Source organism: Diadema setosum, chromosome 20 (genome assembly GCF_964275005.1).
Source record: "Diadema setosum chromosome 20, eeDiaSeto1, whole genome shotgun sequence".
In the NCBI taxonomy this organism is placed as follows: domain Eukaryota; kingdom Metazoa; phylum Echinodermata; class Echinoidea; order Diadematoida; family Diadematidae; genus Diadema; species Diadema setosum.
Genome location: NC_092704.1, coordinates 9730116 through 9747654, shown reverse-complemented (window position 1 = coordinate 9747654; position 17539 = coordinate 9730116). Strand labels below are relative to the sequence as shown.

The following is a 17539-nucleotide window of genomic DNA, read 5'->3' as shown; positions in this document are numbered from 1 at the left end:
GACAAGTGGTAGCAAAGGTGTGGTCTTCATCATCATCCTTCAAGGTGATTGACTGGTTGATCTGTGTTGGCAGAAAGAGATGTAGAAATGGAGTCTGAGTGTGAATGAGGAATGGAGAGTATGTAGAGGAACTCTGTTCTTCCATTTGTAAGTCGGCCAGTGAAACCACAAAATTTTGCATGCATAAAACTACACGCAAAGGCTTATGTCTACACAATGCACTGACAGTCAGTGGCAACTCACAAAAGCTCCCTGCTGGGAAAAGTGCCGTCAGCTCTGATTCAAGAAAGTTTCACGCTGCAAATGTTTCTGGTGAAACATTTCACCAGAAGTGAGCTATGGCATTACATGTCTGGTTCACAACACTTGTTGCAAACTGAAACACTTAATTGACACAAACTTGAATGAGGTTGATTGGAATTCTTCGGCCATTGTCCAAGGTATGTGAAGCACAGACCACTTGACCCTGTTTGTTTTCTGCTCCTCAAAGGAAGCAAATTAGGATCGTCTTTGTGGCTTTGTGGGTTAATTACAACTTGCTCGCCCAAGGAGACCTCCAATTCATTAACCTATTGAAGAGTAGTCACGAGTATACTCGGGCAGGTGTCTATGGGAAATGTGTCTTATGGCAAAATCAGATAATCCTAAGTAGGTTAATATGCCATATGTAGGACATGATGTTTTGCCAGTCTAAGGAGGAAAACAGACAGTGTTGGCTCAGCTGGTTTCCTGGGTTTTGAACCAGGGACCCTCTTGTTTGTATGGCAAACTATAGATTAAACCAGCTTATTTCCCTAAGGGGGGGGGGGGGGGCACTAAGGAATAATTAAAATGTACAAACAAAGCTAATTCTTGGCAGAAGTCACACAGCTTCCATGTTGGGAATGGGCAGGTGAGGCCGATCGGCTTGCCATGGCCATATGTACACTTGCAACACACAAGTGAAATGAGCAACTATAGCTCACTCATATTGCTACAATGGCTAAATCTACATGTACTTAATTTCTAATGTGACTATTGTCTTCAACAAGGCTCAATCATAAATTTGTTGGTGAATAAATACACATATTCAAAAAGAGAAGAAAAAATGGTGTGACATGATGAGAAAGTTTGTTTTGCAAAACATTTGAGTATGACTCAGAAGATGGGAAATGATCCTGGAAGAAATAAGATGAAATAGAAAAATCAATGAAGACAAGAAAAGACCAGGAAAGTAATGAGGCTTGAGAAAAAGAGAGATAAATGAAGTGTGTGAGACAGAGAAAGTGAGGAACAATTCAAAATCAGAAAAGAAGAGGAAAGGCAATAGGAAAAACAGGCTATTGACAGGCTTACAGGGATGGTACAGTATTGGTGGAGATGAGAATTGGGCTTTTAACTTTTTGCGAGATACCAAGAAAACACTTATGATATAGTACAGAACATACCATTTTAAGAGGAATTCAAAGTTTATTTGATGAAAATCGGGTTTGGAATGACTGAAACATCCAAGAACAAAGTAAAACAAAGCAATGGTAATGAAGTGTGGGTCCCACCCTTTATTAGAATCGCTCTTGTTTGGATATCGCAGCCATTTCAAAACCAATTTTCATCAAATAAACGTTGAATTCCTCATAGAATTACATGCTCTTTCAAATTTCATAAGAGGTTTCTCATCATCTCACCAAAAAATGTTAGAAACCTGAATTAGGTCGCAACCAAAACTATACGATCCCTTTAAAAGAAGGAAGACAAAAAGAGACAGGATTAAAGCTTGAAGAAAGAAAGAAAGAAGAAGAAAGATAAAAAGAGGAACCAGAAGAGTTAGAGAAAAGAGAAAAGAGAGACATTCATTATTTCCTAGGCTGCCTAGTACACAGTCGGCCATCTATTACCGATCTAAAATGTCTTGACTACCCATTTCAATTAGTAGGTCACATCTCCAGTTTTCCAGGCTGTAATAGAATCCTCTTTGCACTGATGCAAGGAGATGGCAGTTTTCAATTTCAAAAGCTTGCAGCAAAAATCAGCAAACCTTTTACTTCATGACGATGCCAGGAAATGGACAGTATTTGCCCCTCTCTGCCAGCGATACGAACAAGAAGGAGAGGAAAAAAAAAATAATGTGAGTCGCTGACAAGGAGTCCGAACATCGCCTTCTGCAAATGTAACGAGCAGTTCCAGATGGGCACGGCAAATTAAGGCGCCGCGGCCGACACAGAAAGTGGCGCTGCATTACCTGATGCACGTCCTATCTACACGCAGATGACGCGTATCTCGGTGGAGGCAAGCGGCGGCGCCAGTGCCGAGGTACTTGCAAAGCTAAAGCGGTCACGCAGCGAGGGATGGCTTTTAAACAGTGTGACATTTTATGTTGTGACAGGTTTGCTTTACATGCACCAGGCACGGCAAACACCAGCTTACTTTTACAACCAGAGCAGAAAGTAACACTCTGGGAGAGCCCATATTTTTACATTAACTCGTCTGCGCTGCAACTACTGTCCTAATTACAAGGCTAGAAAACTTTCACTTATTCTTTACAACTGTGCTGAACAAGTCTGACAAGGTGCCGGCTTTCTCCGCACTCAACTTCTGGCGATGCACACAGTTGCATTATGACATCACACAAACTTTTTGTAATTAATGTGCCATGCATCTTCTGTACAGGAAACGCGGCAGACCGGGGCTTTGAATATAGCTTTGGACGTAGCATAAATTTGTCTTTCTAGAAGTCAAGAGCTCTGGTGAAGATTCAAAAAATGAGAATGAAGTTGCAATATTGCAAGAGAAAGTTGTGTATATGAACATACATGTACACAAAGACTCACACATATTACATTCATACATCCATAATGACTGATATGTTATTCATATTATCCCACACATACCTGAAACATGCATGAACATACACATGCACACGCATACACCTTGTATGAGTGCGTTCATAGAGCATTTTCACATTAATGGCTAAAGACACATGTCAACTTAAACCACTGATGGGGCTACCCTGGATAAAGAATAATGACAGACTGACTGACTGACTGACTGACTGAATGAATGAATGAATGAATGAATGAGAGAATCAATCAATCAATTAACTTGATGGCTGACAATATGCAGAGCAATGAAAAAGAGAGATTTTGCCAGAGACCATTAAAGGTGGCAATATATCCTTTCATCTTCACTTCCAGAAGTATCTGACTGACTTGTTCTCGAGCTCTATCTATAAATGTATAATCTTGCTTTGATGTGGAATTCTTCACAAAAAAAACCCCTCAAACATTTGAGTATGTCGAATGATCTGTACTATCCTTGCACACAAAGAACAGTGCAATCTGTGGATTGGAAAAATGGAAAAAAAAAATGGAAACGAAGAAGAGGTCTTCCAATATATGCATTCATTTAACGTGTGGTTTGGGATAAAAAGATATTTCAAACAGTACACGAATCATCCCTCCGGTACAACAATCCTATTGGGTGGTTTCTAGGGTATGTGTTTGGCTCTGAAAAGGGCCTACCCAGTCCGTGCCACACACATTTCATACCCTAGAAAGAATATGTGTTGCACCAAGCCTTCTACCACTCAATGTTCCACCACCACGGAAGCCTTCAAAGATTCAGCAATCCTATTCACGACACACACTCAAAAAGAAAGAGGACAGTATTTGTGAATGACGTCACAAAAAAAAAGTAGAAAACCCAAGCGAGGTGGTCCTTCTAATTTCCCTGATCTCTCCCACAGCTGTCAAGAACTTTCTTTCTGCTTGACATCTAATTACCCAAAATTGCAATATAATCTAATCTACTTGAAAACAAAAGAAAAAAAAGAAGAAGAATCAGCTGCCCAGAACAACTGTGCTTCCTTTTTTAGTCGTACAGGGTACGCACCCCATTTAATATATGCTCAAAATATGGAAGGATTGTTTGGGAATGCTTCCTTTCTCTCTCTCTCTCTACTCTAAACACAGAGCACGCTCCTTGGAAAATAACTTTCATCGCTAGAAGTCTAATCAATACCCTCCTCCCGGCACGTAATCACAGCGACACACATCCAGGGGCTGTCATTCAGAATCTGACTTCTGCAGCGAAGGTTTTTTCCCATTGTCTTCATCTCTTCACTAATTCTCTTTCTCTCTCTTCTCTCTCCCTCTTCCCACTTCTCTTTCTCTCTCTCTTTTTATTATTCATTTATGTATTGTATATATTTTTTCTCTCTTTCTCTATCTTTTTATACATTACATATGTATACAGGTATTTCTTTCTCTACCTCGTTATATATTATACATATATTTCTCTTTCTTTTTCTATCTCTTTATATATTACATATATATCTTTCTCTCTTCGTCTCATCATCTGGTCTACTGTAAAAGTGGATATTTTCGCATTAACCATTTTTTTTTTACACTCTGTGCGTATGCATTGCATATCACTATTGTTCATGACTTACAATGTTAATGTATTTGGAAAAAAAAAAAATATTGACAGCAGGAGTATTCCACTGAAAGAATCGGGTGATCGACTAGTTGAGGTAAAGTCATTTTTGTTTGAAATGTATACTCTTTAAAATTTGAATTCAAATCCCACTGAATAAAAATCAGAGACATAAATAATTCTAATGTCTTGCAGAGGGCATGTCTCAAGTATACTCTACAAATATAGAAAACATAATACTCAGGGTATTAGTAAACTTTAACTATTGTCAAAAGGTAGGGTGGGTTATCTACATACAAAGGCTGACTCATGGAATTGACACATTCTACACATCCAACATAGCCTCCCCGCCCCTCATCTTCATCAAACTGTCTCTTTAAGTTTCAGGCCTGTTCGACACCCACGTGTATCTCACGGGCTTTGCTAAAAACCATGTGACCCCCTGAAAATCATGCTGACTTATCAGGGCCTGTGGGGACAGTCCCCTAATCGCAACGGAAATGAGGCTAGGGAAACAAAACCCTCATTCTCGCATGACCGAGTACTTGCCTATTCTGATCAGCAGAAATAAATGAGCATCAGAACATTGGAGCTCGAATGTGTGAAAGGATCAAGACTCTGTGATAGGGTTGTGTTATTTAATGAGACCATGAACATTAAAAGCGCGTAATCTCATAAAAAGGGGGTGCTATTCAAAATGACAAGCAAAGAATGCCATTTCATCTATAAATATGTACACCTCACATCATATCAAATACTAATCGGAATCATAAAAACCTCCATTTTTTTTTTTTTTTACAGGCATTTGCAACAAAATTAAGTAAGGCAATATCAAAATCTGAACACAGCTCACAATTACGATATCGAGTATCTTATGATGTCTGCATGTCTCACTTCTTTGCACACTGTGACTTTCTTTCTTGTGTGTGTGTGTGTGTGTGTGAGTGTGTATGTTTGTAGCATTTCGCACAGCCTTAGGATGGCCGCGCCACAGGGTAATGTAAAATGACGACTGGAGTGTGAAAACCACTACAAAATCGCGCGGAAGCAGGTGCCATCAACTATACTGGAGCAGACGTCTGGCGTCTTCGAGGCACGTCAACGCACGCTGAAAGCGGCGAGAGGTTGCTTGGCTGGGAAGACCACATACAGGAAGTCCAGCCCTCTCCGTCAGACAATTATGCCACAGAATGCAGACATGAAAATACAGAAAAATACAATATTTGCTACAAAGAGTGAACTACCATTAATAGATGCTTTCTGCCATTTCTCTTGGTGAGTAAATATCACTTCACAAAGTTCTAAAGTCTGTTTTCAGCTCAGTACATGTATGTCATGCCACTGCCCAGTATAGCAAAACGTGATAAGCTAAAATCCCAAACTGGTTTCTTTTTCTCCTCGTTTTTTTTTTTTTTTTTTCCACTTGGTCTGTTACAGTTAAGATCAAACGAGAGATCTTTAAACCTGTTGAGGACAGGCTGATTTTGCTACAACACGCATTTCCCATATACACTGTACACTTTCCCCGAGTATACTCAGGACTTGTCCTCAACGGGTTAACTGGAAACTGCATAACGTTCACCCCCCCCCCCCCAAAAAAAAAGAAATACTTTCAGGAAATAACTGTTTTCCTGCCCATGCTTTCTCTGTTTATGCCACACTTCAGTAATCATCTACATATTGTCTACTAAGAGGTAGAACAGGGTCTACATATTAAACATTGTCCATAAATGCTCTCAAAAGATTTTGACATGGTTGAAAGAACACACATTTAAGCGGCACCAGATGGGTGCCTACATGAGATGCTATTATGGGCAAATCTCCTTTGGAGAAGTGGTTGCATGAACATACGAATAAGAGGCCCTCTTCTGGTTGTAAGTCACTGTCACCATTGACTCTCCTAATTTCTTTTTTCTTTTGCTGTTTTTGCAAGAGTTGCATATAAATGCAGTATCAACATGGGGGGGGGGACTCGCACATTTCCTGATTTTTTGGAAAGCTTTCATTTTGAATTGTTGTTTGAAATGAAATTGAAGGCACTTGAGGGAACTTTTCCCCCTTACTAATCATCTATTTGATTGTAAATTGCAATAACTCAGGATTATTTTTGTTTCAGTGTATTTGATTGCATATATTTTAAGTGTACACAATTATGCTTATCTACACAAATGGAGAGTAATATTGAGTAAAGATAGAAAAAAAAAATATCCTTCTGGCTGATACATTAAATTCTTAATATTTTGTAAATCATCATCAAATCAAACCTTAGTAGGGACCTGCTGGCACCTTCTGGGGGTTATGGCATTGGGGAGTAGAGTAAAATGACTTGAAATTATTATGTCATGCTAAAGATGACGTGATCATGATGACATCACACTCAAAAACCCATGACATCACCCAAAGATTGAGTCAAACTTTCTTCTGGCTCTGAGACTGTTAAAACATCAAAAAGTTTGTCCAAGTGGAGTTCAGTAGTTGCAGCTTCACTGTAAACTTTTCCCTAAGTTTTCACCTTCCGTGGGTGTTACAAATGAGGTTTCTCACTGCTGACATTATACTACAAGTGTGTGTGTGGGGGGGGGGGGGGGGAACCCAGTTGGCACTCTGATCTCCAAATATATTTAAACCACTTCTCAGACTTGGACTGGCCTCACTGTGTTCTTTTTCTATTTTGTTTTCTTCTTTTTGTTTTATGTTTGTGTTTGTATTTTTTTTTTCTCCTCCAGAGCCACGGGTGAGTTTGGATGGTAAACAATACTGGCTACGCTTGGGTCACAGCCGTAGTTCAAGCCTGACCATAAATTATGCAGGCACACAACTTGTATCTCGCCGGCAGCCCTACTGCTTCCCCCATACCCCCCCCCCCACCCCCCACCCCCCCCCCCAAATTCTACCTGCAGCATGGGCTTTAGCCGTCTGTGGTGCTAAGCAGCCACCGATGGCGCAAGACGCCACACCTGGGGTAACCTAGAAGGCAGCGGCTCCCACTTGCCACGGAGTGGGCCCGTTCATTATCTGCTGGGAACACAGGATGCATAATGCGGTGGGGTATTGTCTTTCGTTTAAGGGCTCATGCATACATACACTGCTGGCGGGGGGGTAGGACTCTATGGAATACGCATTAACATGTAATATGAAGTGTTTGGCTCTAATTGGGTCACTTATACAAGCAGAAGATGTTCAAGTGAGGTGGATGAAGAACCAGCCTATGAGTGTTTTAAAGCATGAACATAGAGTTCTAACTTTTCAGGAATTGCCATTTCAGAATTTACTGGTCTGACATGACCTGTAAAAAGGCATTGTTGAGGCCAGTTGAAAAAAAAACAAAAAGATCAGGACCAGTAAATTCTAAATTGCAACTAATTGACAAATTGTCCTACAATACATTGATGTATTAAGAAAATAAGCACTGAATTATAAACCAGTGTTAGTCAACTCGATGAAAGAATTTCATGAATTTGAAGGACTAGTAAATTCTAGGTTCAGACCAGCTAAAAATGGAAAACTAGTTTGACAGGGACAGGTTGGACCAGTACAAAAAACGGTTAGTGTGCAGCCCTGGATATCATGACATTAATATTGATAATCCAAAGGGATTAATAAGATTATGTAATATAGACCTATTTGATCCCCATCCATCAAAATATAGTTTTCAAGACATTTGCCAATATCAGCAAGGAAAGTTACTGGCCGGACAGTGATTTTTTTTTTCAACTGGTTACTAGGTTAAAGGGAATGTACAGTACTGGTTGAGGTGAGGATTCAGGTTTATAAAATTTTTTTTTTTTGTGAGATAATGAGAAACCCAAATGAAATATGAAAGAGCAAGTAATTTCAAGAAAGATTCAACGTTTATTTGACGAAAATTGGCCTTGAAATGGTTGACATATGCAAGAAAGCAATCCTAATAAAATTGACAGGCCAAGACATTTATCAGGATCTCTTTGTTTTACCTTCTCTTAATAGATATCTCAGTCATTTTAGAACCGATTTTCATCAAATACACTTATGACTCCTCTTAGAACTGTATGCTCTTTAATATTTCACAGAGTGGTTTCTAAATATCTCGCAAAATGTTACAAGCTGAATCCTCACCTCAACCAGCACAAGTTGTGGATTGAAAATATGTCAGATCAGCTCACGGCCCTCCTAGCATGGTAATTTCATACCAACAAGTCTCTTAGTGTTGTGTATAGTATTGATGCCGATAAAAGCATGAAAATTGGAAATTTGGAAGAGAAAAGGAAGGAATGATGAAAAGAAAAGAAGAAGAGAAAGAAGGAGATCGATATGAACACTGATATTGTTGTAGGGAGAATAATTGAAAAGTGATACAAGGACAAAGGGAGAGAGAGAGAGAATGAGAGTGTATAAAACAAAAACATAGCAAACACGAACAAAAGAGGGCAGTAGTTACAACGACACAAAAGGGAGACTTGTTTTGCTCTTCATACGAATCACAGGCCTGACCTATTTTGGTGTTGATAGGTATTGATTCACAGGAAAAGGTGAGGGGAAAGGGGGGAATAAGTTGTCAGCTGTGCCGATATCGATTGCTGAATGGAAGGACTGCAAATACCTCAGTCTCCCGTGCCCAAACCGTGTCAGACGCTCTGATAGCATGCATATTTTGGTTCTCACAATAATCATTCCTATTGCCTGCATTGATAACACTAGTGCCTTCTGCATTTAAGAGAGGGAACCCTTCCCTACAAAATTAATGAGGGGGTGTGGTTATCTTCATGAATTTAAAGTTTTTGGAGTAAGAAGTTGGAGTGTATGACATTTTGAAACTCACTAGAGGTTGTGATCACATGAAGAACTTTGACGGAGGAATCCAACTCTTTTGCATTTACATGAAGTCGGAGGAGCGACAGGAAATTCACGAATTGCTTTTTTCGCTGCATGATGAAATCAATATATAGTTCGTGTAAGGATTTGACACATTATGTTCACATATCACGTGCAACACCACTTTCACGGACATAATTTTAAATACAGGATGCGCAGAATGCCTGGCTAGAAATGTACCACCTTTCATGGCAACATCCATTTCGTCACTGCGTGTCAAAGACAATCATCATAATCACCAGATGTTGTTGACAGGACCGAGTAGAACAAAAAGGAAAAAAAAAATTGACTGGTTCTAGCCAGATCTGACAGCGGAAGAAAGTTGTTTTGAATTTGTCATTCCGGCAGACAGGACCGAATCAGTACTTTATATTTACACTGTTGTTTGTGGTTGGTTTGCTTTCGTTTCACAGCTGTCTGATAAATATCTGAAAGCATGCTTTGTAAATTCTGTAATTCGAGCTTTTCAAAGTTGGCAGATTGCCCATTTCTGATAGTGTCCACGCTGCTGAAGATTGCCTACAAAATGCAGGAAAGAAAGCTAATTCGTACTTTAAGTCCTTCTTCTATATTTACACACACACACAAAAATATAAACAGGAAAATATTTGCCATGGCATGTGTACTCTCTTTCCACATATGTTTTGTTGTTAAAATCATGCACGGTCTTGACCCGCTGCAACAAAAGGATCCGAAAGTCGGGGGAGGACAATTTTCTGAAAATGACATGACATTATTCCCTTACTCTTGCACTTGAATGTCATATATAACATGACTCATAAAAGTATTTGGTTGCGGAGATATTTTAACTCTTGCCATATTCATCGCGATGCAAAAATTATTCCACCTTGATTTTTCTTGGGAAATTTTTGCAGTAATTTTTCCAGCTTGCCATGCTGTAACATCTATTTTTAAAATGCCATAATGCAACTCGCCACAATAGGTCCATCCACTTGGGTGCTTGTGGTCAAACTCTGTAATGGGCATGCACAGTGTGGAGATTTAAAGTGATTTTTTTTTTTTTTTTTTTTTTGGGGGGGGGGGGGGAGGGGGCAACAGTGGCAAATGAAATCAATTTTCGCATCACAATGCAAAAACTGATAACTCCTGAGTGTGTGACTGTGGCCGTCATGTACCTGAATATCCTGTGACCCCAATGTCTATGCCATCTGTCTCGCCTATCAGTGTTTGCTCCAATGTGATTCTCAAAAAAAAAAAAAATTGTGTTTATTTAACTTTTCAATCCAAACAGGGATATGCTTGACTTCGTTCCAGCACTTGTAATTTGAAATCATTGAAAGAGAATGCAATTCTCTGTCTGAGGTTGTTCCCTGACATTTGCTCTTGTGACAATTGCTCCCACGAAATATCTGCACGTAAAGTCAAACATGAACTCTACCCACAAATATAACCCTAACCTTAATCCTAATCCTAATCCCCACATCAAACTAAACCTAACCCTCTATGACAACCCTAACCCTTTAAAGTCACTGGAGAAATACCAGAGCAATTGTCACAGGAGCAAACATAGTGTTACTGTCTGAGATATAGTAAAAACACACACACAAACGCATATCTACTGTACATACCTATTTTTCCCTTCTTGCATTGTACAACAAAAAGAAATAAACACAATGTGTAATACTTGGAATCCACAACAGAAATAATGTAGTACATTGATAACAAAGTACACTCATTGAATTTGTTCTGAAAGCTCAAGTGTATCTGTCTTGAGACAATATTGTGAATAAGAGCTTCCACTGTAGGGAATGAAGATGTTGGAGGATCAGATAAGAGAAAATGCACTCAGATCAAAGATTCACCTAAAAGGTAAATGAAGCACAACACATATCAATATCTGGAAGACTGATGAATGTTTGCTTCCTCCTATTCAACTACTCGCAAAGATTTACAAAAAGCAGGACAGTGATGATTGCACAAACACAGGACAAACTCACATCACATGTCACAGAAATGTGACTGCCCCAAACAATTCAACACATCATGTGTGAAGCTGTTCCATGGTCTTGATGCAATGAAGAGAAAAAAAAAATGCATGTAAAAGGCACAAAATATGGAGAAACACAAGGGGATTTCTCATTTCTCATGTGCACACAGTAATGAATCCCCCCCCCCAAAAAAAAAAAAAAAAAATTATCTTCAAAACAATGCCATAGTGACTGCAGTAAATGAGGCCATAAAATCAGGGCAGCTGACTCTGAGGAGGCATTTTTCTGTTATCTGATGGGGGGAGCGTGATGGGGCCACGGGGACAGCCGTGCTCGCACTAAGCTGAATCCGTCTCCATGGCGACAATGTGGAGACGGGCATCTGGTTTCTAATGGGGCCTTTGCAAGTTAGGCAATCTGATGGTTAAGTGCCCCTCTTTGCTTTTTTTTTTGTCCTGTTTTGTTCGAGCTCTCTAAATATGCTTGCATATATTCTTAGATCCATAAATAGCAGTCCATACAGTACAAAAGGAGCAGTTAGTGAAATTCAGAAACAGTCCTCAAATATCTGTGTAGAGATCTTCGTGCTCTTACTGCTCAAAGCATACACAGGTGCACTCTAGTTCAATATGTGCACTTCATAATTTGCTGATTTACATAAAAGGGTGATGTAACACCTAGAAATGTGGCACCAATCAAACATTTGCAACCACAAACGAGCAAGTAAAAATGTAAGAACCACAAATACGTGCACAACAGCACCGCCTGACTCCGCGTTCTCTGCAAGAGATACAAACAACGTATTACGAAAAAAATTTTCCTCATGTCACAAGGAACTGCATTTCAAACACACTTCTTCCATCAATAACTGACATGCTCTTACATTTATCTATAAGGAAAAGGAAAAATCCAACCCTTATTAAAGCTCACTTGCATGGCGTGAAATGCTCTTTGAAAAGCTTTGCAGAACAGTTTCCAAACCATTGTTACTCCATATTAATCACATGTGCTTGTGTGTTTACATTCTGTATGGGCATTAAAAAAACCCCCCCAAAACAACAACAACAACAACAACATCAAAACAGCTGTGTACCCGCTGGAAACGGGGCTCACGTGACTGCTACTGCATCACAGGAACAACTGTGCGGTAGAAGACAAAAGACTCTTTCCATCTTTACAGAGAAAAGAACCACAACCCTGGGAATCAGTCAGGCAGCAGGATGATAAACGATGGCCCTCCCATCAAAATCAACCAATTGGAAGGGAAGACCCAAGAGTATAAAAAAGAAAGTAATTAGAAAAGGCCAAAACATACAGATTTAACAGCTCACAAAGAGGAATATCATTGGAAAGGTCACACAAATGTAGGTCACATCTTGCTACTGATGCTAATCCACATACAATGAATGATAGAATTAAGAAAAAAACCCAACTAGTATCAAGCAACAACCCTAACAGCGGAAAGACTAGATCAACTCAACTGCAGAAGGAAAGTCAACTGGGATGCTTCTACCTTCTTGAGCAATCTCTGTATAAAGCCATATATCTAGCTCTGATTCACTTTTAGATATAAATTCACTGCTGTTAACCTTTAACCTTTATCCTTCCTTAGAATGAATGAAATATTCCTTACAATCTATTTCCACCCATTTCACAAACAACTGGAATTTCATAACTGGGGATATGGATGAAAAATTGACATCCTCTGCACAAATCTTTGACGACCTTTGATCTTTGTCCAGTAACAATCCATTCAGACAAATCTTCATTCATTTCTAACCTTCCAAAATCATATTACACTTGAACATACCTAGCTGAAGACAGAGCTTGAAAATGCCTTTCCAGCCAATGTACAATACCTTCAGTTTTGTTTCTTTTTGCCATGACCTTTCATCCCATGTCATTTTCTTTTTTTTTTCTTTTTTTCTTTTTTTTTTGGTGCATTTATCCTCATCCTCCTTGAAAGATTGCAGTACCAATGCACATTCCTAGCCAAAATTATGGCTGGAAAATTGCTCAATGCTAGGTCAAAATACTGCGACCTTGGACCTTCCATCCTTGTAAGTTTTATCTGATAGATTTACCACCAGTTAATTTCTGCCATTCCTCACATAGCAATATACCATTAGACACACTCAAAACTGAAGAAATGGCATAACAATGACAGCTTTAGCAAAAGTGCACTGACCTTTGATGGAGTTAGACATTTTACATAGACAGATTTTCATCCACAATCTTTTAACTTATATTTCACAGACTCAGTGCATCTACACCTCATGCAGATTATCTGGGCCAAGTACGAAGAAAATCAACCCATGATGTTGGTGTTGTGTTTGTTTATTTGTGTGTGTGGTTTTTTTTTTCATGTTTACAAGCTCTGCTCAGAATGCGGGTACCCACAGGAATGGACAGACACACAGACAGACAGACATACAGACAGAGACAGACAATCCTTAAAACATTTTGTAATGCCTCTTGCACCCTCTGGGAATGGAAGACCACAAAGAGTATTTGTGTAGGCTTACAATCCACCCGATGGCAGGGCATCTCAATCTAGGCCTCCTTGAGACCTTTTTTTTTTTTCTGTATCCACGTTAAAATGGCAGAAGCCATGACGATTTCAGGCGTACAGAGGATAGGGTGAGGTGGGGGTAGAGTGAGTTGGGGGTAGGGTGAGGTGGGGGTAGGGTGGGGTGGGGGTAGGGTGGGGTGAGGTGGGGGGTAGGGTGAGGTGGGGATGGGGGAAGTGGAGAACATTCTTGATAAGAGAAATGGACTTCTTGTTGCTTTAAAGGGTTCATCAGTCAGTACCCATGATACTCGATGAACACTGATGACTTTCAGCATACCATGAACAATGAATATAGTCACATTTTACAAATATTCAGGGCTTAGGATGATTGCTTGACTCCCCCCCCCCCCCCCCCAAAAAAAAAAAAATGCAAATGTTGGAAGTAAAATAAATGAATAAATAAAGAAGAAAAATGTGTGTAATAATCTCAACTTGTAAGAGATACGATCAGATCCTTTAACATATTTTCAAATAATGTCACAGAAAATATGGTGCACTGCATCTTTTTACACGTCGATGTAGATTCTGACAGAAATTATGAAAGCAGTATTGATTGGTTCCACATTGTCTGTAAGAATTTTTATTTGTGTCTACACAGCTTTTTTTCTTTTTAAATGTTCCCTCATAAAAATGCTGTCAAGATCTAGTAGCTTACAGTTGCAACACTAGTTTCTACATGTGACACTGCAAGCACGTGGCAACCTTTCAACGTGACTAACTCACTCAACAAATGAGGACGAGATAGTTTACATTTTTCTTTAAAAAAAAAGAACAAATCATGAAGTTCCCTTTAAATGATTGAAGAGTAATCTCTTCTGAAAGGATTAGCATAAGCAGATTAGAGAAAATTAAATGTCCAGCATTCCGGAAAATTGAAATAAAAGCTTTTGGTCACTAATCCCCTTCCTTCCCAAGCACATTTTATTGTCTACATTACTTCATGTCTGATATTTCACTTTGTGCTTGCTGTTAATGCACAAATTCACTCGGGGGAACAGGCTTATCTTTAATACCTGCTTTCATTTAAACTCCACAGCTCTACAACAACTTCATTTTGTTCAAACCAAATGGGGCTTCACTTGCCAGTGAAAGGAGAAAAAAAAATGAAAAGATCTACCTACATGTATCTATCTATCTATCTATCTATCTATCTATCTATCTATCTATCTATCTATCTATCTATCTATCTATCGAATCGTTTATTCAATCATTCACCTATTTATTCATTTATACTGTATATAAGCACATCTACACAGAATTGACCAGTAAAGACAAAGTGCACACAAATAATACCACTTTAACCCGTTGAGGATGAGTCTCGAGTATACTAGGGCAAGCATCTATGGGAAATGTTGTAGCAAAATCAAACCATCTTCAACGGGTTAACAGTTTCCATGGACTTTAGTGCCCTTAAACCAATCTATATACATCTGATTTGCTCTTCAAAATATGCTAGCAAGGAGAGAAAGCTTCATGCTAGTGAGAACTGAAGGTGTGAAAGACAAGGGTTTCAATGAAGAAAATACAGTTGTGGCTTCCAACGAACTGTAATAACTAAAAGCATTCTTGACACAAAACATTTTCTCTCTTATTCTAAGATCACACACTAAAAGTGTGACTACCATGATTATTTTTGCCATTGTCACAGCAACCATCACCAACATTGTTGGAAGATGTAGCGGCTGTATCACTGTCATTGTCATTGTTTTCATGAGTATCAGCATTATCACTACAATAATATCACATCATCATCATCATCATCACAATTACCACCAACAGAATAATCATCATTATCAGAGTTATCACCACTATAATCACCTGGCTATAATCACAATTATCATCACTATTATGATTACCACAATCAATATGCCCTCATCAGTCTGGACTCATATTCACACAAAGTTTGTTACAAATAGATGTACAAGACATGTGACAGGTACAAACACCGTAACGTTTCTTTCATACCTTTAAAAAAAAAAAAAAAAAAAAGGGCTATTCCTGACAACCAGAAAGCTCACAAAAGGCTTACCTGACTTTAACAACTATTTCAAGCAACAAGAATTCAAACAAATGAAATACATCTCTGTAGGAACAGCTTGATTGAACAGCAATGGAAGTTAGAAATATCCATGCAGCAAATAAATTACTTAACCTGCGTAGTGGAAAGGCTTGCACCTATACGAGGATTTCTCCTTTTGAAATTATTCCATGTCTTTGATGTGCTGTAAGTGTAACACAGGACTTCAGAAACTTTATCAGTAGTCAAAATGTTTTCACGGTCCACTTACTTCTGATTTATACCTTTTAAAATGTGCTCTATTATCACAGGCACATAATCATCTGTATCAAAATGTGGTGAAAAAGCAGCTCACCTTGTGGGCATCTGATGAGAGAAGAGAGGAAAGAGCTCAGAGCCATGGATGCCAGGCGGGGTCCATCCGACACAGATTGTCTGGGCTGTTGGCTGCTGCCACGAGGGTGCTGACTTTGCTCTCTCCACCCTCAAACTGGGCCAGGTCTGTGGAGGACATAGATGAAACATATCAAATTAGATTTGATTTAATTCTCCTCAATACCATTCCATACACTTCAATTCAATTCCACCAAATAAAACTGAATTAAAGGGTGTGTTCAGTTCTGGTCGAGGTGAGGAATTAGCTTGTAACGTTTTGCGAGATATTCAGAAACCACTCTATGAGATGTCAAAGAGCATGCAATTCTACGGGGTATCAAAAGTTTATTTGATGAAAATCGGTTTTGAAATGTGCTGAGATATCCAAAAACAAAGTGAAACAAAGATATCCTAATAAAAGGCGTGGCCTGTCGCCTTTTATTATTATCACTTTTTGGGATATCTCAGCCATTTGAAAACCAATCTTCATGAAATAAACGTTGAATCCTTCTTAAAATTACATGCTCTTTCATATTCCATAAGAGGTTTCTCATTATCTCACTTAGGAATGTTCAAAACATGAATTCCCACCTCAACCAGTACTGTACAGTCCCTTTAAATTCAATCTAGTTACTAGTGTAAGTCAATTCAATTCAATTACTCTTACCAGTGTTAATATTCTTGTACTTGCATTTTTTCTATGCATAGAACTTCAAGTGGCACAGAAAAAAAAAAATCAACAGTGAGATATGCAACAGCACCAAAAAGAAGTATGAAAAAGATTTAGGTAGGTCTAAATGTAACTGTGAGTTGCAATTTCTCTCATTATCAGAATATGATACACTCAGTTACATATGCAATCACAGATTTTTGATGCACTACGTGACTGTTTAAAAAAGACAAGCAAAGCGTTTTACATACATGTACTTGTGAAGAGGTGCATTACAATACTTGGTAAGAGAGAAAATGTTGAGGTAGGGCAAGAGACCTTGCCCAAACTTGCACTGTCTGTTAAAAACAATGAATAAGTACATAAGCAATTACATCTTTCCAATGAACTCCCTTGTCAGAGAAGTGGCTTTTACACCCACCTCCACACACATACAAACACAATTTGCTTACATAGGGACACTTTTGTCATCATAGAAGAAATACACTCCTCTCATCCTCAGCACTAATCTTAGAATAACCTAACAAAGGATCTATAAAGTGTTGACAAAATATGAACAATCTTGACAAAACACACACACACACACACACACATACACACACAAGGACACAAAAGCTGCTTCATGTATGCAGGCTGCAGGAGGTGGGGATTTCAGATACACACTAGCCTACACCAAGAGAAATGCATGGGACTGT

The 17539-nt window shown here is 38.9% G+C and overlaps 1 protein-coding gene across 1 annotated transcript in view; it reads right to left on the bottom strand.

The window, feature by feature from the left end:
• Positions 1 to 17539, bottom strand: part of LOC140243787 (transformation/transcription domain-associated protein-like) — a 107280-nt gene that overhangs the window by 10381 nt on the left and 79360 nt on the right. Inside the window, exon 79 of the mRNA XM_072323456.1 lies at positions 16155 to 16300. Within this exon, the coding sequence (XP_072179557.1) occupies positions 16191 to 16300 (110 nt within the window). The 3' untranslated portion in view covers positions 16155 to 16190. The remainder of the gene's footprint in view (positions 1 to 16154; positions 16301 to 17539) is intronic.